Genomic DNA, 23,533 nt, shown 5'->3' on the forward strand with positions numbered 1-23,533 from the left:
GTGGATCCCGTCCCTGGCAGTTCTTGCCTATAAGCCTTCATTGACACAGCCCCCCGGGCCCGGAGCACCCTTCCCCATCTCCTCCTCACTCAGCCAACCCTGACATGTCCTTCACCTCGAGTCCCCGCCTCTCAGAAGTCATCCTCCACACCAGCCCCCTATACTGTACGACTCCCACATCAGGTGGTGAGGCCTTCAAGGGCCTGGCCTTGGTCTGATCACCCGTGACCCAAAGCCAGCCTCACGGGGTGTGGAGCTGCCACTAAGCAAATGCCAAAAGAGGCAGTGGGGCGACCCAGCTGACCTCAAAGCACACCTCAGTGCTCACGAAGGGAACAGCAAACAACACACGCACGCACCTGCTCCCAGCTGCAGGCGCCTGTGACCCAGTTCCCATCTCTCATGCTGCTTAGGGGAGATAAGGAAGGAACCACCACAGCAGATACAACACACTCCTGAGGATGGCTCAAAAGACGTCACCGCAGAATCAATCAACCGTGTCTCAGCAGACCAGGGTTGCTCCCTTCTCGGCAAACCTTGCAGCAGCCCACTCAGTGGGTAACGATGACCTGACACAAAGCTCTGGTCTTTGATGCAGAGGAGTGGAAATGTATAAGACAGTGAAGGGCAGAGGCACTACCAGCCCCGCACCATGCAGTTTACAACAAGCCCACATTCCATCTGGAGCCCAGTCGCTCAGCCTGCAATGGTGCTGTGTCCGAAGTACACACTTTCTTGTCTTGCACACAAGAGCTACTCAGGCAGGCCAATGCGAGGTCAAAGCTGCCCAAAGAGGAAGAGCCTCCTGCATGGCTGGAAATCCCAGGGTTGAGGCTCTGGCCGACTGGCTCCATTGGCTTCAGCAGCGCTGCCCGTCCCCACCCCCCAACACTCCCTCTCCAAGCACAGGATCCAGCCACGTGGGACTCCGACCCCTCCCTGACCCCTCCCCGGGCTGGGAATGCTCTTCCCCTCACCTCCCTTATCTGTGTCCTCCAGAGCTCAGTTTAGAGACCTCTCCAGGTATTAAAGGGACTTCTACACTCAGATTACTTGCTTAACATCCAAGTATTAATATTAATGGCTGGCATCTGACTCTAAGCCTCGTAAGAATGGGAACTGAGTCCAAACCATTTGCTGCTGTGCCGGCAGTTCTCAGCAGATGCCTGGCACATAGTAGGTACCCAATAAATATTTGTTAAATGAATGAACAGTCCTCTCAGGAAAGAGATATTTTAGGCCATTTGAATTTTTCTCTGATGATCTTGTATTTCCCAGTTTTTTTCTCCAATGATCATGTACTCTTTGTGCAGTTTTTAAAAGGAAGAATTTTATTTATTTATTTTTTCCAACAGCTTCCCTGAATCTTGTGTTGAGCCAGCCTTGGTTGCATGCACTCAATAGAAACGAGCTCTCTTTCCCTCCCCAGAGCAGGAGGTGGCGAGGTGCAGGTGCACTGTACTGGGGTGGCACTAAGACCCTTGCACAGCACTGCTGGCAGCCAGCAATCTCTCAGAACTGGCAGATGTGCTCAATCAGATTAGTTTCCTCCTCCCCTCCCCGCTTTTCAAACCTTTCAGAGCTCTGCTACCAGGCCCAAGAGGATTATCCTCCAATGGAAGGCACCAAGGATTACTGCGGAATCTGATTTCACCGGCTCCTTCTGCTTCCTGGGGACGCACCACACGGCAGGCCACAGCCAGGCAGAGCTGGGTCTGAATCCTCAGGAGTTTGCTCTGGACCTACAAGCACTAAACTCCACAGGCTGTTTATTTGCTTATGATGTAGGACCACATCCCACGTGAAGACAAAATGGTGCTGCAGAACGGAAAGTGCTTCACAAGCCCCCGGTACACAGAATGGGCTGTGCTTCCAGCTGGCCATGCACTGGCTCCTGGCAGGAACCTTCTAGGTAGGTTCTTCACGATCCTCAGAGGCTCAGAGAAGAAGCTGATGGGAGAACTCAGCTTTTACACCCAGAAGCAGACTTCAGAGCCCCTGCTTTAACTGCTGGCCAGGCCAAGCCCAGGTGAGCGACTATCCCCCAGCACAACACATTTCGCAGCCAGAAAAGATTTTATGAGTTTCCTGATGCTGCACGTGCCTGGCAGACATTTCCTCCCCCCCTCCCAGGACTGTGAGTGGGGCTGGCCCGTTGTCCCCAGCGCTGCCACCACCAAGCACTGTTACTCAGCTGCTTTCTCCTTATCAACAAACTGCACAGGCAACAGATGCCTAGAAGACTTTACGCGAGTCCCCTGGGAGAGGCTGGGAACAGAATTCTGAGTCTTTCTAAGCCAGACAATAGCCACGCATTCTCCGACTCCTTTGATGCACTTTTGATTTTGAAATTTTTCAAATCAGAGAAAAGACGAAAGAGAACAATGAACACATAAGACCCTTCACCAGACTCTGCCCTTGCTGACCCTGATCCGTGTGTGCTCTGTCTAGGTGTATTCTGTCTGTAAATACTGGTTTTGTTGGACCATTTCTAGTCAAGTTGCAGACATGACATGCCAACCCCCGAACACTTCAGCATCTGTTCCTGAGGTCATTTTCCTACAAATCGTAATGCTTATTAGCATTTCTAAGACATGAACATTAATGCAATCACATTTTCTAACATTCAGTCCACATCTGACTTTCTCCAGGGGTCCTAAAAATGCCTTTTATAACCTTTGTTTTGTGTTTTTGGATCCAGAATCCAAACTAGGTTCACACACGGAGTCTATTATCACTGAAGTCCCCTTGTTTCGTTTGTTTTTCATGACACCGACTCTGGGAGAATCTAGGCCAGTTGTCTTGTAAAATGCTCCACATTCTGGATCTGTCTGATTGTTTCCTCACAATTAGATGCAGGTCAAACAGTACAGGCAAGAAAATGACAGAGACTGTTCTGTCCTCACCCACTAGACACAGCTGGAGTCCTAGGCAACGTCACTTTGTACCAGCCTACGTTAGATCACTTGATTAAGGTGGTGACACAAGACCGCTCCAGTTCAAGGTACCAGCTTCCCTGGGAAATTAATAAGTAATCTGTGAGGGGACACTTTGTGAATATCCTGTTTCTCAACAACCTTTAGCTCAATGGCTTTACATCCATGGATGATCCTTTTCTGAATAAATTATTATACTGGGGGTTGGGGGTTGAAATGGAAGTTTTAAAAATCCTATCATTCCATCTACATTTTTCTTTTTTGATGTTCACATTGTCCTAAATTGGAACAGCAGGAGCCCTATCAACCTCTTTCTTTTTTTGAGACAGGGTCTCACTCCTGTCGCACAGGCTGGAGTGCAAGTGGCTCAATCTTGGCTCACCGTATCTTCAACTTCCTAGACTCAGGTGACCCTCCCACCTCAGCCTCCTGAGTAGCTAGGTATACAGGCACACGCCACCACGCCTGGCCAAATTTTGTATTTTTAGTAGAGCCCGGACTGGTCGAATTCCTGGGCTCAAGTGATCTGCCCGCCCCGGCCTCCCAAAGTGTTGGGATTACAGGCATTAGCCACTGCGCCTGGTCACTGTCAACATACTTAAAAGATTAAAAAGCATTCTAAACCTACAGAAGCACTTCCTCTGGCTCTCGGAGGCCAGGCAGATGCACGTGTACCCTTAGTGTTGGTGGTGCTGGTGGTGCCTGTAAGTGATGCCTCTTATGTGCCTTCCTTTCTGCACCTGGCTGGCTGATTCCTGACACCACTTCCTGAGGCTGGCACACAGAGCTCCTGGGCAATTCGTGGCAGGTGAGGATGACTATGCGTCCATCCATGTGGCCTACATGCTTAACCACAGATGAGGCCGTGGTGGCAAGATGCTATGGATCTAGCTTACAGACTGTTTTTTTTTTTTTTTTTTTTGAATTAGAAAAAACTTGTGAGAACACATAATATACAGTTTACCATTTTTCACTGTACAGTTCAGTGGCATTATACGGACATTCACAATGATGAGCAGCCATCACCACCATCCCTCTCCAGAAAGTTTTTCATCTTGCTGAAACTCTGTCCCCATTAAACAATCATTCCTAGGTCCCCCCCTCCCAAGTCCTTGGCAACCACATTCTACTTTCTTTCTCTATGAAGGTGACCACTCTGAAGACTGGCTTATCTTCCACCTACTGTCCTGGCAATCAAGCCTCAAGGTAGACCAAACCGGATTCCTGACTTTTCTGAATTAGGGCCAAGATGAGCAATATTTTTAATTGCTTAAAAAGCCATTTTATTGGCCGGGTACGGTGGCTCAAGCCTGTAATCCCAGGACTTTGGGAGGCCGAGACGGGCGGATCACGAGGTCAGGAGATCGAGACCATCCTGGCTAACACCGTGAAACCCCGTCTCTACTAAAAAATACAAAAAACTAGCTGGGCGAGGTGGCGGGCGCCTGTAGTCCCAGCTACTCGGGAGGCTGAGGCAGGAGAATGGTGTAAACCCGGGAGGCGGAGCTTGCAGTGAGCTGAGATTCGGCCACTGCACTCCAGCCTGGGCGACAGAGCAAGACCATCTCAAAAAAAAAAAAAGCCATTTTATTTTAGAAAATTTTAAATATACATAAAGAGACAGAGAAACGTTATTATAATGAAGTCCTTTGAATGTTATTACCCAGTTCCAACAATCATTAACATTTACACTGCCTTTAAAAAAAACCGAAAACTTAAACAAAAAGGTAACCAGCACAGAACAAGATTCTGTAAAAATTCAGCATTGCCTCATTCCTGTGGCCCAGCCCCGAGTGTGGCCCACCCCCAACTAGACAGACTGTGTTCTGCACTGTGCCCCATGAATCCCCCCAAAAGTCCTTCACGCCTCGGAAGATGCCTACTGACGGACCCATTCAGGGCTACCTGGTGCACTGCACATTTAGGTGCTTAACCCAGGCTCAGAGATGAGGCCAAAGTTTCCTGGCTCAAGAGAAACAGGTTTTAAAGCCACAGCTGGCTACTTTTCTTCCCTAAAGAAATGCAATGCCAGCCAGGCATGGTGGCTCACACCTATAATCCCAGCACTTTGGGAGGCCAAAGTGGGTGGATCACGAGGTCAGAATTTCAAGACCAGCCTGTCCAATACAGTGAAACCCCATCTCTACTAAAAAAATAAAAAAATTACCCAGGTGTGGTGGTGTGTGTCCCAGCTACTCGGGAGGCTGAGGCAGAATCACTTGAACCTGGGCGGCAAAGGTTGCAGTAAGCCAAGACTGCGCCACTGCACTCCAGCCTGGGCAACAGAGTGAGACTCCATCTCAAAAGAGAAAGAGAGAGAGAGAGACAGAGAGAGACAGAGAGAGAGAGACAGAGAGAAAGAAAGAAAAAAAGAAAGAAAGAAAGAAAGAAAAAGCAAGCAAGCAAGCAAGCAAGCAAGCAAGAAAGAGAAAAGAAAGAAAATAAAAAAGAAAAGAAAAGAAAAGAAACGCCATGCCCCAGCCTGGCCAACATGGTGAAACACTGTCTCTACCAAAATACAAAAATCAGCTGGGTGTGGTGGTGCATGCCTGTAATCCCAGCTACTCAGGAGGCTGAGGCAGAACTGCTTGAACCCCGGAGGCGGAGGTTGCCGTGAGCCAAGATCGCACCACTGCATTCTACCCTGGGCGACAGAGTGAGACTCTGTCTGGTGGGGCGGGGCAGGGGGGAAAGAAATGCAATGCCTTTAAAAACAGGCAAAGTTATTCCTCCACAAGAATGGCCGCTCTCCTATTAAAAAATCTCTTCCTCATTTTATCCCAGAATGAGAACCATAATTTTATCAGAAGTTGAGACCCCATAGCTATCCCATGCCCCTCCAGCAGCCGCCAGGCTACCCTGCAGGTGCTGGTGATAAAGGAAAGATGGGGCTGACGGCTCAGAGGGATCAAGAACCGCCCAGTGGTGTCCAGGCCTTGCCTTTTCCCAGGTGGGGCCTGACATCTATCTTCCCAGGTGCCTGTGGGGAGTGCTATGCAGTCAGGTGGCAAGGACAGAAGAGGAAAGAGAAAGTTCTGGCTGAAAGGGCTTTTTCCCAGCTTTGCAGCCTTTGCTGGCAAGGGAGCATCCAGGAGTGGAAGCCCAGGCAGGGCCAGGCTCAATAGAGACCTTTCTGATGCTAATGCTTTTCCCCCTCAGATTCTTCCTTCCTGGAGGGGAGAAAAGTAGCCCCAGAAAAGGGAGAACTTCTACCAGCTTTATTTATGGCCTTGGAGCCGGTGTGACGAGGGACAGCCAGGATTCTGGGGGAAGTCCCCACCAGAAACAGGCAGGAATGTCCTGGGGCAGGGGCAGGGCAGGGGCTCAAGTGCCAGTTTCCCATCCTCACTCCTGGTATCATTTGTGTGATCTTGGGCAATCACCTGGAAACCCACACCTCACAGGGCACTAGGGAGGGCGCAAGAAGCGTCCCAGGTAACAGGATGGGCATGTGGGAGGTGCTCTATAAATGGTAGCAGCTGCTGTATTATTTATTGAACATGGTATTCTTTGCACTCCAGACCCCGGATCTTCTCAAGTCCTGTTAGCTAAACATATTTTCTTACAGGTTCTGAAAGGAGCTGAAAAAAGCCCAACAAAAGGCTCCCCTACCCTTACCCAACTCCACAGTCCAGGCTGTGCTGGAATGCATGGAGTGGACTAGAGTCGTTACAGCTTCCTTTCCCCAGGACTGTGACCTTGAACTCTGACCTCCTGCTGGTGATTTCCAGGCTCACAGTCAGGGAGGAAGAAAGGGGAGTGAGTGTTGCATCCAAGGCCTTTCCCAGATGTTCCCCCTCCCCAGGGTGGGACTTTTCTCAGGTCAACCAGTTGGGTAGCAAGAGGCAGAGAATCCACTGGGTAGCAAGAGGCAGAGAATCCACACACCAGGATGTGATCTCTGGGAGGGCGGAGAGCTTCGTTCGGCACTTGGTTCGCTGCTGCATCCCAGGCCCGACACACAGCAGGCATCAAATGTGCTGGCAGCCCCTGGACCACACCTCTATTTACTGTAGGGTTGGGTGGGCTACGGGGTCCCTGAACTGTTCTTGCTATGCCCTTAACAGATGCTCTCAGTTGATTCTGGCAACAACCCTGGGAGGTTGGGGGTGTTTCCCACATGGAAACAGAAGCTCAGAAAGGTCGAGTTACCTAAATCTCCCAGCTGGTAAAGGACAAAGCAGCATTTAAAAGTCTATCTGTCTGCTCCATGAGGGTAGGGACCAAATCTGTCTTGTAGAATACCACAGATCCTGTTCACCTAGCACAGCCTCTAGCATAAAATTAATAACAAATAGCTTTTGTGTATTTTAAAAAATGAATGAATAAATGATTCCAAAGTCCCGAGCTTTCTACATTATAGGCAGGAAATCTTATATACAGTCACATATGCAATCCTACAAGCTCCATAATGAGTGTATCTATCTAGGTGGAGGAACTCCTATGGATGTGGGTGTCACGCTAGTTTCAGCTTCACCCCATCTAACCCTGTTCTCCACAAATACTCTTAACTTTTAAGATTTTAAAAAAATTGTTTACTTGTTGAAGAGATAGCGTCTCACTATGTTGCCCAGGCTGGTCTTGAACTCCTGGGCTCCAGCGATCCTCCTACTTGAGCTTCCCAAAGTGCTGGGATTACAGGCATGCACCACGACGTCTGGCCCTTCCACAAATCCTCTTGACTTCAATCTCCCCTTTGCTTATGCTACTTAGAAATTTAATTCCAGAGACTTTCCACTAAAGAGCTATATGATCAACAGGACTTACTGTTTTCTTCTTTTTTTTTTTTTTTTTTTTTGAGACGGAGTCTCGCTGTGTCACCCAGGCTGGAGTGCAGTGGCGTGATCTCGGCTCACTGCAAGCTCCGCCTCCCGGGTTTACGCCATTCTCCTGCCTCAGCCTCCGAGTAGCTGGGACTACAGGCGCCCGCCACCGCGCCCGGCTAGTTTTTTGTATTTTTAGTAGAGAGGGGGTTTCACGGTGTTAGCCAGGATGGTCTCGATCTCCTGACCTCGTGATCCACCCGCCTCGGCCTCCCAAAGTGCTGGGATTACAGGCTTGAGCCACCGCGCCCGGCACTGTTTTCTTCTAATGATAGCATTTAAGTCAAAGGAGTGGCTCTCTTTTTTTTTTTTTTTTTTGAGATGGAGTCTCGCTCTGTCACCCAGGCTGGAGTACAGTGGCGCAATCTCAGCTAACTGCAAGCTCCTCCTTCCGGGTTCACGCCATTCTCCTGCCTCAGCCTCTCAAGTAGCTGGGACTACAGGCGCCCACCACCACGCCCGGCTAATTTTTTGTATTTTTAGTAGAAACGGGGTTTCACCGTGTTAGCCAGGATGATCTCGATCTCCTGACCTCGTGATCTGCCCGCCTCGGCCTCTCAAAGTGCTGGGATTACAGGCGTGAGCCACCGCGCCTGGCCAGGAGTGGCTCTCTAACAGGAAACTTTTTGTACTGTAAGTGCTCCCCAGCCTGACCTTTTTTTAAAAAACAAAAACCCTCTTTGACTTCTTGCAGTTATTGAAAGCAAGAAAGGTGCTTCCTACTCTTTGCAATAAAAGGCACTGCTCATACGCCCAGCAGACAAGTGTCTTTCCAAGAAACCAGGGGAGACAGATTTTGAGCAATTGATGGAGAGGGTGTGAAACTACTCTGAGGACGCCACGCTCTGGCAGGCTGTTTTTACTGCGTAAGGCAGTGCAGCGGGCCGGGCACACACTCTGATGACTGTCCTGGATTCTATAGAGTGGCAGCCACTTACTAGCCATATGGTCTGGGATAAGTCACAACTTCTTGGTCCTGTGCTTCCTCATCTGTGAAATGGAAAGAAGACAAGTAGGTAGAATTGTGGTGAGGGTGACACGGTGGCTTAGTGTGCTCAGAACAGGGCTCTTTATAAACTTGTGCTCAATTCGGACCCAGCACTGAAATGACAGTCACAGATACAATGACGGTGGTTTGGTTTCTGGATGAGATTTGGTGTGGGGGAGAGAGAAAGCCAGGGACAAAGCTAGAAAATCCTGCATCTGTAAGACAGTGCTTCAGTGGTGCTCAAGGAAGGGAGAAAGCTGTGGGGACCACAAGGGTTGGAGGCCAGGTAGCCTCCCCTTCCCACTCTGCTCTTAAGGACCTGCTGTAGCCGCATCCAAGATTTCTAGCGCCTTTCTGATCCTGTAGTTAGGAAACATCCCGGAGAAACAGGCCTCCAACACCAGCCATTCCTGGGCTTCCAAGGTCCGCTGGGTAGACCTGGCGTGAAGGTGGCTCTGGGTACCCTGCCTGGCTGAGCTGCCTTCCTCCCTCAGGAAATAAAGAAAAAGCTCTCTTCTTCTCCTTCCTCTCTCAAGAGCAGGGCTGCATCTCCAGTCTCTGGCACAGAGTAGGCCTTGATAAATAATCAAGGAATGGATGGAAGGACGGGTGGATGAAAGAATGAAAGCAAGCCCATTTCTAACAGGCTGAATCAGTTCCTGGGCCCAATTTTAAAAAAACAGAGACCATGGTGAGGTTGTGGGTGGCTGTTTTCTTTAGAAGGAAATTGTGAAAATGCCTCCCAGGTCAGAGGTGGCATTCAGCCAGCTGGGTCACCCACGGGCTTCCCTTCTTGCTGGGAGGACTTCCCTGTGTCAGGAAGGAGAAACTGCTGTGATGACGTCACACTGCAGCCTCAGGCAATCCCTGGTTCCTTTGTGCTCCGCTTTACACGCGACCCAAATAAGTGTCACTGACTGAAAGCAGGCCCTGCGGGGCGGGGGCCATTTGTAACGCGTATAGCTGGCATCTGGGGAGGGCGTCCCACAAGTGCTTCTGTCCTCATATGGAGGATAGGGGTTATGCAGCTATCTCCTGCCACGAAGGTTTTGGTGTCACTGCTTTAAAGAAAGCTCACTCCTAACTAACCAGGGGCTACCTCTGGTCCAGGGGGCTGCTGTGCTGACTGTGTGGGCACTGGGGACCCTGATCCTTTGTTCTGACCCCTGCGGGGAGCAGGGAGAAGGAAGAGGAGAGACCATCCTGGGTACCGCCCTTGAGGTTCAGAGGGGAGACGCTTCCAGATACAAGAGCTGGTCCTGAGGGCTGATGTTTCAATCGCCGTCAGCACAAATGCTGCTCTGCTGGCTCAGAAGGAAGCGTGCCCAGGAGTCTCCCAGCAATCTCTCCGTGTTCTGACCTGAGTCTTCCTGGCACAGCCAAGGAAGGACGTGGTCTGGCTGTACAACGAGGGCCATAGTTGTACAGTGGCTCAGAGCCACTGAGTCAACCCCAAGGTGACAACCTGGGTCCCCATTACTAGCCACATCCTAGCTGTATGCTTTTAGGGAAGTGTCCTAACTGACTGGGCCTCGGATTCTTCCTCTGATATTTGGGGAAAATACAACTACAGCCTACCTTATAGAATTGTTTTGAGGATTCAATTGGTAAATCTGTGTAAAAAATTCAGAACACTGTGTGACATATAGGCTGGGCACAGTGACTCATGCCTGTAATCCCAGCACTTTGGGAGGCCAGGGCAGGCAGATCACTTGAGGCCAGGAGTTCAAGACCAGCCTGACCAATATGTTGAAACCCTGTCTCTCCTAAAAATACAAAAATTAGCTGGGTGTGGTGGTGGACGCCCGTAGTTCCAGCTACTCGGGAGGCTAACACAGAAGAATTGTTGGAACCTGGGAGGCGGAGGTTGCGGTGAACCGAGACTGTGCCACTGCACTCCAGCCTGGGCAACGGAGTGAGACAGTGTCTCAAAAAAAAAAAAAAAAAAAAAAGCAGGGCCTGGTGGTGTGCATGCGCCTGTGGTCCCAGGTACTGGGAGGCTGAGGTGCAAGGAGCTGTGATCATGCTACTGCACTCCAGCCTGAGTGACAGAGTGAGATCCTGCCTCAAAAAGATAAAAATAAACGCTCAAGAAACATTAACTATCCCATCACCACTGAGGCTAGGATTTACCCTCTGCCCCCAGGTTCCGATTACAGAAAAGAGGAATGTAGTGAGATTACAAGTGATTTTTATTTTGTTATTTTTAGTTTTTCCCATCTTCTGGTTTTCTACAGGAACAAATGTTACTCTCCTGCTGATAAAAAAACACCTTAAACTCCTCAGAAGGCAAGACCCTGCTGCTGGGAATCTAGAAGTCAGAGCTAGCAGAATAACTGCCAGAGAACGTTCCAGAACGTAGGTCTGCTCCAGTCCAAGAATATCTCAGCATGAACCTGTTGTACAAGTACCTACAAGTCAGGAGGCGTCAGACTTCCCTAGAAAAGTCCCAGAAACCCCACCATGTCGGTGACAAAGAAGAGACTTTTCCTGTCTAGACACCTCAATGCTTGTAATTAAAATTAAGATTTCAGAGGTGGAGGGAGACAACACACACTCCTTGAAGGAAATCTCAAAAATCGAGGCAAATGCTCCACACATAAAAATAATCTCTAATCTCAGCACCATGGGATAGAACAGGTCGACGTATCTCTTTGGAGTCTGAAACGGATTTCAAAACCAAACAAAGGTGCCCTGCCGGTGCTAGCTATCACAACCGACAAAACTGATAGGTAAATGCCTGGGTGGTGAGGGGTGGGCTGCTGTGATCAGGGGCTCCCGAACACCGCACGTTCAATTAATTCGTGCAGCTTGAAATACAACCCTCACTCCCGGAAAATAAAAATAAAATTAAAATTAAAAAAGCCATGCAGAGCCCAGAAAGTTAGGCCCTGGACAAACAGGTCTGGGTGTTAAACTTGCTACAGCAAATTGAACAATTTAAGAGTTTCCGGCCCAGCCAGCTGTCTGACAGGGAGTTTACACAAAATCCCTCCCCTGAAATAGCTCTAAGCCTGCCAGTCTGCAGAGATGGGAATAGGAAATGGAAAATCACCATGTCCTCCGCTCACTGTGCTGTGACATTCGAGCCCCGTGCCCAGATTTGCTCAGCATGGCCCTCACTAATGTGACAGACCACCCTTCCCAGTTGCCCCGAGCCGCGTGGCCACCAGCCAAACGGCACTGATTAGAGATGCGCCACTGATGTCATGGCAGTCTTTCGGAAGAAAGATAAGCAATAGTCACTTTAATTGCACACATCAAATGTAAGACCTGCTCTGATTCCTGAAATGTTCAGACACTGAAAGGCTCAAGCATTTCAAATGCTCCCCACGGCAGGGAGGAAATGGAGTTTCCTCCTGGCCACTCTTGCATGAGATGTAGGGAGCTATTAAATAATCTCCTGCAAGGGCGCTGCCACGTTTCCTGCAGATTTAGGTTTAATTCTATCAATACATCTCATGTTTCGTCAGAAATACACCCCTGAGGCCGGGCGCGGTGGCTGAAGCCTGTAATCCCAGCACTTTGGGAGGCCGAGACGGGCGGATCACAAGGTCAGGAGATCGAGACCATCCTGGCTAACACAGTGAAACCCCGTCTCTACTAAAAACTGCAAAAAAACTAGCCGGGCGAGTTGGCAGGCACCTGTAGTCCCAGCTACTTGGGAGGCTGAGGTAGGAGAATGGCGTAAACCCGGGAGGCGGAGCTTGCAGTGAGCTGAGATCCGGCCACTGCACTCCAGCCTGGGCGACAGAGCGAGACTCTGTCTCAAAAAAAAAAAAAGAAATACACCCCTGAAAAAGACCACCTGGAAATACTGCCCCATTTGCAGCTGCTGCCTACATTTAGAGCCATGGAGGCATCTCAAGCATTCCCAGCTTTGGGGAGAGCTGATGTGTTTAACTTCTCCAGGCTAGGAAGCAGCATATTCGTTCATCCTTGTCGACCAAAAAGGATTAAGACTGCTCTCAAGTTTCTGAAATCTCCAATGGGGAGACCCCATCCCGCCCCCTGCCTTGTTGTCAAAGAAGTTGCTTTTCAGAAGCAACAGTTGCCAAGTACTCAAAGCAGGGGTGAGTGGGGGATGGAGGATGCAGGGGGAGTGATGCTGGTTTACTGGGAGGAAGACAGGCCTCTCCTAGAATCTCCTGAAGCCCCACTGCAAGTACCTGGCAGGCAATAGCTTTTAGTGGTATCTGCTCTAAGACATGAGGCTTAATAAGCACTAAAAGCAATCGGTCTGGAAAGGATGCCCTGTCTGTGCTTCCTGGACAGGGCAAGGGAGAAATGCAGGGCAAAGGCACTCGTGGCTGGCAGCACAGAAGAAAAGCCCCAAGTGGCCACGGGTGAGGGGCCAGGATAGAGAAGAGACACTGCTTGTTCTTTTATAGTTTATTGTTTAGGTACAGAATCAGTCAAATAAATGTTTTTCTAGAAGGCAGCTGTGCTTACCACTATGCCACCGATGTCAACAGTTCCAAAGCCTCCCACAAATAAAGTTAAATTTAGGGAAAACGGATCTCATCAGCTGTTGGTTGAGTTAAAATTTCCGTAAGGCAATTTGGCACTACTTATCAAAATCTTCACTGTACCTACCTGTTGACCAAAACAATTCCACCTCTGGGAATTTATCTTACAGACAGACTCACGTAAGTTTGCAAAGATATAGGGAAAAAGCCAGTCACTGTCATATTGTGTATAGCAGTGAAAAACACAGATGGCAACCTAAATGTCCAAAAAGAGAGAAATCCTTACATAAATGACAGTGTTTATAAAACAAAGAACTTTGCAGTCAGTAAAAAGAGTGAAGTAAATCCACAAGGGCTGATGGAAAAAGAGGGGTTCCCTAACATACTATGAAGAAAGCACCTTTAGCAGTAACCCAGCTGTGGAAATATATCCAGTCAATTTTTGTTATTCTTGTCAGTTATGCGCTATAAAGCCATTGTGAACACTGAATTAGTGAATACTGAATCACTGCTCCTAGGGGAAGGTACAAGGTTAGGTTCCTGCAAGCCTCTGATCACATTTCATCAACTGATCAGCCTATAACTTTGTGTTGTGTATTTGTTTAATACATTAATTCATTAACATTGAACTCATGGCCAACAGCGTTATAACTTCTGCCTGAACAAAGCTTCTCTAACAGAGACTTTTTTCTAAAAGGCATATTACAGCCTTCTTGACCTTGGGAGCTCTAGACAGCACTTCAACCCTGTTCTTGGAGACTTGACATCAAAATCACCAACAAAAAGCACAAAAATATGAAAAATGTCGCACTAAGTCCACTAAAAACACATTTGTTTACAGCGTAAGAGGTGAAGGAAGAAGGCAGAGTGCTTCTTACTGGATCTCGGCTTGGAATAAGGGTATGGGTCAATCCACGTGGGACACACGGCTCTGCGCGTGTTTGCGAAGCACCACAAAAGCGCTGCCACTGATTCCAGGTTTACAAAAGAATTTTTTTGTTTTTGTTTTTGTTTTTGAGACAGAGTCTTGCTCTGTCATCCAGGCTGTGGTGCAGTGGCGTGATCTTGGCTCACTGCAACCTCTGCCTCCCAGGTTCACGCCATTCTCCTCCCTCAGCCTCTCGAGTAGCTGGGATTACAGGCACCCACCACCACACCCGGCTAATTTTTGTTGTATTTTAAGTAGAGATGGGGTTTCCCCATGTTGACCAGGCTGGTCTCAAACTTCTGATCTCAGGTGATCCACTCGCCTCGGCCTCCCAAAGTGCTAGGATTACAGGCGTGAGCCACCACGCCCGGCCTACAAAAGAGTTCTAGCAAGTAGGCAAATTCACAAGAACAGAATCTGTGAATAATGAGAATCAACTGTGTGTTTGTATAACCATGGAGCAATTCCAAAAAAATACACCAGATCAAAATCAGAAGACACAAGAAACTGTTTCCAGGGGTTACCTCTGGAGAGTGGGATGGGAAAAGGATTTTTACTTTATTCTTTGGATCTCACTTTACAAGTGAGTATAATAACCGTAATTTTAAAAATCTATAGTAAGGGCCTGGTCCGGTGGCTCATGCTTGTAATCCCAGCACTTTGGGAGGCCGAGGCAGGCAGATTGTTTGAGGTCAGGTGTTCAAGACTAGCCTGGCCAACATGGTGAAACCCCGTCTCTACTAAAAATTAAAAAAATGAGCCGGATGTGGTGGTATGTGCCTGTAATCCCGGCTACTGAATCCCCACCTGAAGCACGAGAATCACTTGAACCCAGGAGGCAGAGCTTGCGATGAGCCAAGATCACGCCGCTGCACTCCAGCCTGGGTGACAGGGTGAGACCTTGCCTCAAAAAAAAAAACAATCTATAGTAAGGAGATGGGCCTTTTCACAGGTAAGCTCAGCACAGCATGACTGACTCACAGAGCTAAGGGACCCTGCTCTGCAGGAGGACCAGAGCCAGAGAGGGGGGCTTTCCCACCGCCCCCCCCCCGAAAGAAAGGCCATGCCCCCACCTCCTGCCAGATACTTCTCTCTCCTCTCTCCTAGGGAGGAGGACAGGGGCCAGCACGAAGGTCAGCACAGGATGTGGCCCCACCTACAGAAACCAGAAGTCAGAACTTTACTGTAAGAGTCAGATCTATCTGCCTCACCTTCCACTGCTTTTCACAGACACAACAGGCAGTGGGCCAGGGGCAGGAGGGGCTCAGAGGACAGAGGAAAACCATTCACCAATGAGAAACCTTGTTTTCTCAGGGACAGGCTCAGGCTCAGGGTCTGGAAGTGACAGTGAAAGAAAACAGACGTTTGCAAAGAAAAAGTACGATGGAACTGCAATTAGATGGGGAAGGAAAAGGAAGAATGGAAAAGGAAGGAAGAGAGGGAATCTGGCAGTTTCGTTCACTGAGTAGTGTGTAGGGGTGTAATCTATGATTCATTTTCCCCCCATAAATGAAAATAAGTTTATTTTCCCAATTATGAAAACACATCTAGGTTTGGAAGGATTTGTGCTTTTTGATTTTTTGTTTTTTGGGTTTTTTTTTGAGACAGAGTCTTGCCCTGTCGCCTCGGCTGGAGTGCAGTGGTGCAATCTTGGCTCACTGCAACCTCCGCCTCCCAGGTTCAAGCAATTCTTCCACCTCAGCCTCCTGAGTAGGTGGGATTACAGGTGCGTGCTACCGTGCCTGGCTAACTTTTGGAATTTTTAGTAGAGATGGGTTTTCACCATGTTGGCCAGGCTGGTCTCGAACTTCTGATCTCAAGTGATCCGCCCGCCTCGGCCTCCTAAAGTGCTGGGATTACAGGCGTGAGCCACCGTGCCCAGCCGAGGTCTGGAAGGATTCACACAAAACTGTGGGAGTGGGACTGTGAGCAAAGGGGAGAAACTGATTTTTCGCACTAGGTACTTCTGTACCTTTCAGTTTTTTTGTGTTTGTTTGTCCTGAGATAGAGTCTGGCTCTGTTGCCCAGGCTGGAGTGCAGTGTCAAGATCTCAGCTCACTTCAGCCTCCACCTCCTGGGCTCAAGAGTTCCTCCCACCTCAGCCTCCCAAGGAGCTGGGACTACAAGTATGTGCCACCACATCTGGCTAAATTCTTTCAGGTTTTTAAAAGTAAAAATGTATCTCACACTTCCTGTAAAAAATAATAAGGTCTTACAGTTAAAGCCTAGCTACCCTAGCAAAAGGTCACCTCTTGCCCTCCTGGCTTTCTCCCCAACCCTCCCTCACCTCCTCAGGCTGGTCCACGCCCTGGGGCCAAAGACTCAACACTGCAGCCATCTCCAGGCAGCAACCACCAAGCAAAAGCAAAACTCCAAGGTGTTTCAAAAACTCCAACATAAAATTACCACACGACCCGTAATCCAACCCACAGGCATATACCCAAAAGAATCCGAAACCAGTGTTCAAATATAACTGGTACCCGAATGTTCACTGCAGCACTGTTCACAATAGCCAAAAGGTGAACACAACCTAAACATCCATCAACAGATGACTGGATAAACACAATGTGGGATATACAATGGAATATTATTCAGTCATAAAAAGAAATGAAGGCCGGGCGCGGTGGCTCACTCCTGTAATCCCAGCACTTTGTGGGGCCAAGGCGGGTGAATCACCCAAGGTCAGGAGTTCGAGACTAACCTGGCCAACACGGTGAAACCCTGTCTCTAATAAGGATACAAAATTAACTGGGTGTAGTGGCACACACCTATAGTCTCAGCTACTCGGGGCAGTGGGACGGGGGGCGGGGGGGTACTGAAGCAGGAGAATTAATTGAACCTGGGAGGTTGCAATGAGCTGAGATCGTGCCATTGCACTCTCGCCTGGGCGGTAAGAGCAAAACTCCGTCTCAAAAAAAAAAAAAAAAGAAAAGAAAAAAAAAGAAGGAAGTACTGATACATGCTGCAAAGTGGATGATCCTTCAAAATTCTGTATGAAGTGAACAATGCTAGACACAAATGGTCACATATTGTATAATCCCCTTTATATAAAATAGCCAGAATAGACGAATCCATACAGACAGAAAGCAGATTAGTGGCTGCCAGAACTGGGCGGTAGGAAGAAAAGGCAAGTGACTGCTTAATGAGTACAAAGGTTCCTTTTAAGGTGATAAAAATGTTCTGGAAGTAGATAGAGCGTGAAGGTGCTAAACACCATTCAACTGTACACTTTAAAATGGTTAAAATCCTGAATTTTATGTTGTGGCATGAATTTTCTCTCTCTCCCTCTCTCTCTTTTTTTCTTTTCTGAGACAAGGTCTTGTTCTGTCACCCAGGTGGGAGGGCAGTGGCATGATCTCAGCTCACTGAAACCTCTGCTTCCCGGGCTCAAGCAATTCTCCAGCCTCAGCCTCCCATGTAGCTCGGACTACAGGCACGAGCCACAAACACCCAGCTAATTTTTGTGAGTTTTTTTTTTTTTTAGTAGAGACAGTGTTTCTCCATGTTGGCCAGGCTGGTCTCGAACTGCTGGCCTCAAGGGATCTGCCTGCCTCAGGCTCCCAAAGTGCTGGGATTACAGGTGTGAGCTACTGCGCCTGGTTGTATTTTTCTTAATTGAAAACAAACAAACAAACAAAAAACACACAAAAAAACCACACACACAACCCCACACTACAAGTTGGGCAAGTTTTGTGGCCTCTCTGAACCTATAAAAGGGGCGGGTGACAGTACGACCCCATAGACTGGTCGTAAGGATCCATGTGATGTGTGTAAAGTGCCTGGCATGGGGTCCAGCATGTAGAAAGAGAACAGTAAGGAAGGAAGCCACAGCCGCTGTGATGCCAGTGATTCGGGGGCACTGCCAAAGCCAACTCACCCGAAGTCATGGGATTCCCATGTTGTCAAATTATCCTTTTAATTAAAAAACAGGAACAACAAAAAGACTTTGCAGGAGGGGTGCTGCATAAGATGAAAGATTAAAGAAGAGGGAGGCTCAACTTCATTTACAGTATGGTGATCTCTATACTATATTTATAGTACAGTTCTATCCTGTGTTAAGACAGGAGACGCAAACAATGCACTCTGAGGGACAGAGGGTGTCTGCCACGCGTCCACCGTGGAATGACGAAATGCTCTCGCTTCTTCTGCCTTCTCCTGTGGCCTGCAGACATGGGCCCCTGGCTAAGCCCTGTTCGATGGGGCAGAAGGGCTTGTAGGTAGGTGAGAAGATCCCATCTCTGCTTCCTATCTGTTTTTTTTTTTGAGATGGAGTTTTGCTCTTATTGCCCAGCCTGGAGTGCAGTGGCGCCATCTTGGCTCACTGCAACCTCCCCCTCCCAAGTTCAAGCGATTCTCCTGCCTCAGCCTCCTGAGTAGCTGGGATTATAGGTGCCCATCATGCCTGGCTAACTGCTTTTTTTTTTTTTTTCTGAGATGGAGTTTCGTTCTTGTTGCCCAAGCTGGAATGCAATGGCGCGATCTCGACTCACTGCAACCTCCGCCTCCCTGGTTCAAGTGATTCTCTTGCCCCAGCTTCCTGAGTAGCTGGGATTACAGGCATGCGCCACCATGCCCAGCTAATGTTGTATTTTTAGTAGAGACGGGGTTTCTCCATGTTGGTCAGGCTGGTTTCAAACTTCTGACCTCAGGTGATCCACCCAGCCTGGCTAATTTTTTTTGTATTTTTGGGAGAGACAAGGTTTCATCATGTTGGCTGGACTGATCTCGAACTCCTGACCTCAGGTGATCCACCTGCCTCTGCCTCCCAAGGTGTTGGGATTATAGGCGTGAGCCACCATGCCCGGCCTTCCTATCTATCTGGAAGCAGATTTAAAAACCTGAGATTGACAGGTGAGGGGGCAAGAACCCTAGCTCTTCTTATCTCAGAATTTTTGTACCAAATTAGCAGATCTCCAGACTTCGTGAGGCAAGGTGACGCCCCTCGTGGCCCACAATGGCCCGGGGAGAGGGGAGGAGGGAAGAATAGGATTTCAGGCTGTCATGGAAACTTTTCTTCCCTCTGGTCTCTGCAGCATACGGCAGGTGTCCTGAAAAATCGTTCCTGCTGCCCGAGGCTGTGCTGCCCTCAGACACGTGGGTGGGGGCGTCTGCCTCGCCATCTGAAACACCCCCTCCCTCCGCCAAGGCGGCAGCAGCACAAAGGAGTCTCCAGTGTGTGCCTCACATCCCAGCTCCCCAGACAGATGCTCGGGGAGAGCTTCCATGGCCCCATGGAAATATACATCCCCTGCCCCCAGCAGGCCTCGATGCAGCCCATAGATCACAGACAGCAGCAGGCCAAAGGCTGTGGCGTGAATTTCTCCTGTGCTGCTTGAAATATGACGCCCGGTGAGTCCTCCACTGCCGGAGGTGTTTCACAAGCCCCACAGATGAAAGGGAGCTGCACGTTGATTTGGGGCGCTGAGACAGGCTGGACACCCAGCAAGACTGGCTCCCATGTGTAACAAGGGAGTCCAGTCGGCCCAAGGTAGAGAAAAATCACCAAATGTGAGGCTGTGAGCCTAAAGCAGCCAATGGGATCATGAACAACAGCAGGTAAAAGATGCCAGCGTGGAGAACGAGACAGAATTCTGAAAACTCTAAATCTGTGCTTCTGGAACTGGGTGATCGTGCCCACGGGGTTTATGGCAGCCTGCCAAAAAGCAGACAAAGCCACAGAAGAAAGTGGGTGCCATAGTCCTGCAGCACCAAGCAGGATGAAGGATGGCAGGGCAGGGAGGGGAAATGAATAATGAAATAGGACAGAAACATATCTCAGAGGAGAATGTAAAATCTGACTGTCAAGGATAAAATACCAGATGTCAAAGAAATGTCCTAATTGTACCTGGCCACTTTGAGCCTGAGGCCTCTGGGGCATTCCATTCCTCTGCAACCTAGAGAAGTGGAGAGGCCTGGCTCTTAAGGGACCATTAGCACCATTAGTCTCATTGACTCCACAAATTATTTTTGAGGTCTTACTATGTGCCAAGCTCCTTTCCATCCCTGAAACCTGCTATCCATGGGGGTGGGGGGGTAGCTGTTAATTTAAAGCACATGACACTGAGGGTCTGCATACTTGGGAGGCCTCACCTGCTGACGGCAGTGGGGGAAGGTTTTCACAGGGATATAGAGCCTGAGTGATGTTTAACTAGAATCAGGTGGGCAGCTGGAAGGCAGGAGCAGCAATCCAGGCAGCGGGAACAGCATGTGCAAAGCTCTATGACAAGAAAGGACTTGGCCAGTGTGGCTGGTCCCAGGAAGTGATGAGGAGAAAGGCACAGGTCAAAGAGGCAGGGACTCAAGGGTTGGTCTTTATCCTGACTGCCAGTAAACCATGGGCTGATGTTAAATGGCAGGGTGGCATGGCAGAACTGTGTTTTAAGGAGATCATCCAAGTAGCAGCGAATTAACACAGTAATTCCTACCAAGGCAGACAGACAGATGGTCAAAGCTATGCTGTGTTTTTAGTGAGGCCTGTTTGGAAGGTGCAAACCCCAAGAGGGCTGTGCCTAGGCCTGGTGACCACACAATGGGTCCTGCTTAGGTCCAAATCAAGCAGCCGCATTTCAAAACACCTCTAAGAACAGTGGTTGCTAGGGTTCCCCTCCTAGCACGTTTAGATCCCCCATACCAGGAAGCAGGAGACAGGAGGTTGAGGGCACAGGTTCTGGCACCATGCAGTTCTGGGCTCAAATCTTATCTGCCATATACTACCCAGGCAGCCCCAAACCGGCTTCTTCACCTCTCTGTGCTTCTGTAAAGTGGGGTACACTAACAGTATCTGTCTCCTAGGGCTACTGTGTGGATTAATTGAGACAAGCTGCTAACATCCTTATCACTTGGTCTGGTACATTATAGATGCTAAAAAATGTTGCATCTAAAAATGTTGATGCTAAAAAACGCTCAGTGAAGGATGAACATATAAGACGTGCAAAGATCGTCAAAATGTAAAGTGATCTGGAAGCAGCCAGGCGCACTGAGGGGGAGGAGACCGCACAAGCGCGGTAAGCGTAGGTTTTCGCTTACTTGCAAGCAGGAGGCAGGAGACAGCCACGGTGTAGAGCTGCTTGGAGGTGCTGACATTGTAGCGATCCATGAAGTGGTCCAGCAGGTAGACGGCCAGGTGCCGGGCTGCAGGGCAGAGCTGGCAGTGGCTGCTCAGCAGGGTCAGGATGTCCACGAAGAACCGGCGGCTCTTCAGGAGTGGGGAGTGGGCTCGGAAGATGGGCAGCTTCAGTTCCTGGAGGACAGGCGGGGCGGAGGGATGACGGTCAGGGCTGCCTCCCGAGAGTCTCAGGAAATGGGACCTTAGGGCCTGCCTGCTGACTGAATGCGAGGCAATGACTCCCTCCATACTGTTATTAAAGTTTTCCTGCAAGTCCCAGGATGGCAGCCCCTCCTGGGCTACCTCCCATCTGCTTTCACTAAGCACAGGCTCATAAAGTATCAGGGCCCTAGAGGATGACAGAGGAAGCCAGTCATTCCTTCCCAGGGGAAAGCTTTGCTATTTGATATACACAAGGTCATAAAGGAATAAAGGCCTTGGGGTCTGAGGTCTAAGTCCAAATTCCTTTTTTCCCCCAGGGTCTGGTCTGAATTAACACATCCAAATTCTGATTCCACTACTCAGCCAAGTTGTGTGACCCTGGTCACCTGCCATCACCTTTGTTTCCTCCTCAAGAGCTGAGAGCTAAATTTAAAATGTATGCAAAATGCCTAGCACATCTGTGACCTCTCAGGATCCACATCTAATTCTTTCTGAGGGTAGGATTACGAGGGATGGGTTTTTGAAAAAAATCAACCTAAAAAAGTTGTTGAAATAATGGTACAAGGAACTCCCAAATACCCTTCACCTCAATTCCCTAATTTTTCACATTTGCCTTCTTTCTCTCTACATGCATATACATGTTTTTTCTAAAAGTAAGTTCAGATATCATGATACTTCCCACACCCCCAGGAGGTGACTAGATGACTTTTACTTCTACTTTGCAATTTACATACTGCCACATTACCTCATTTTATTTGTCTAACTCAAGAAAAACCAATAAAAGATATCAACCCAACAAAGATTTTTACAACATAAAAATGTTCTTATATGCAGTATCTCTCATATTACCATTTAATTAAAGTAGATTATACACTGTTTTTTGTTTTTTTTTTCTTGTTTTGTTAGAGAGGAGTCTCCCTCTGTTACCCAGGCTGGAGTACAGTGGTGCAATCACAACTCACAGAAGCCTTGAACTTCTGGACTCAAGCAGTCCTCCCACCGTGGCCTCCCAAGTAGCTAGGACTACAGGCATGCACCACTGCACCCAGCTCATTTTTTCTGTATTTTTTGTAGAGACAGGGGTCTCATTGTGTCGCCTGTGATGGTCTCAAACTCCTGGCCTCAAGTGATCCCTCCCAGCTTGGCCTCCTAAAGCGCTGGGATTATAGGCCTGAGCCATCACGCCCAGCCTAGACACTACTTGTTTAGGAAATGTCTTTGCAACATTTTGCCAAAGAAGGAAACTAAAAAGAAGTGACATAGAAGGAAAACAGGAAATAAGTTGGCAGAAAAGGAATGTGAAAGCTCACTTGTGGCAGGCTCACAAGGGGATGAGATTGAAACAAATTGGTGCTTCTCTTCTATAGAACACCTCTCTCTTAACCCTGTGGCTTACTCAACTAGCAGCAGATCCAGGACTAGAAAGGGATATCTGCTCAATCATTCATTCCTTCAAGAGCTATTCATTCATTCATTTCACTCAGTAAGTATCAAGTACGTTCTCTACACTGGGCGTTATCTAGGCACTGGGGATACAATCTGGAATAAGATAGATACAGACCTAAATGTAAGACTTACAACGATAAAACTCTCAGAAGAAAACAGGAGGAAATCTTTATGGCCTTAGATTAGGCAATGGTTTCTTAGATATGACACTAAAACAAGATGCAATCAAGGGAAAAATACAGAAGCTGAATTTCAAAACTTAAAGTGTTTGTGCTTCCAGAGACACCATTCAGAAAGTAGAAAGACAACCTGCAAAATGGAGGAAAATATTTGAAAATCATTTGTTAATAAAAGACTGTATCCAGAACATATAAAAGAACTCTTAGAGTTCAACAATAAAAAGGCAAAACAACCCAATTTAAAAATGGGCAATGAACTGACCAGGCAGTTCTCCAAAGAAAGTATAAAAATGACCAACACACACATGAAAAGGTGCCCAACATTACTAATCATTAGGGAAATGCAAATTAAAACCTCGGTAAGATACCACCTCACACTCATTAGAATGGTTGTTGTAAAAAAAAAATCAATACAAAACTGAAATGTATATACAAGCGCTGGATAGGGGCAAATGGGAACCCTCATATACTGCTGGTGGGTAAGTAAAATGGTGCAG

The 23,533-nt window shown here is 48.4% G+C and overlaps 1 protein-coding gene across 1 annotated transcript in view; it reads right to left on the bottom strand.

Annotated features, from left to right (window-relative positions):
• Positions 1-23,533, bottom strand: part of CCNJL (cyclin J like) — a 62,218-nt gene that overhangs the window by 9,297 nt on the left and 29,388 nt on the right. The window contains exon 3 of the mRNA XM_025388179.1: positions 21,171-21,384. Within this exon, the coding sequence (XP_025243964.1) occupies positions 21,171-21,384 (214 nt within the window). The remainder of the gene's footprint in view (positions 1-21,170; positions 21,385-23,533) is intronic.

Source organism: Theropithecus gelada, chromosome 6 (genome assembly GCF_003255815.1).
Source record: "Theropithecus gelada isolate Dixy chromosome 6, Tgel_1.0, whole genome shotgun sequence".
NCBI classification, from domain to species: Eukaryota; Metazoa; Chordata; class Mammalia; order Primates; family Cercopithecidae; genus Theropithecus; species Theropithecus gelada.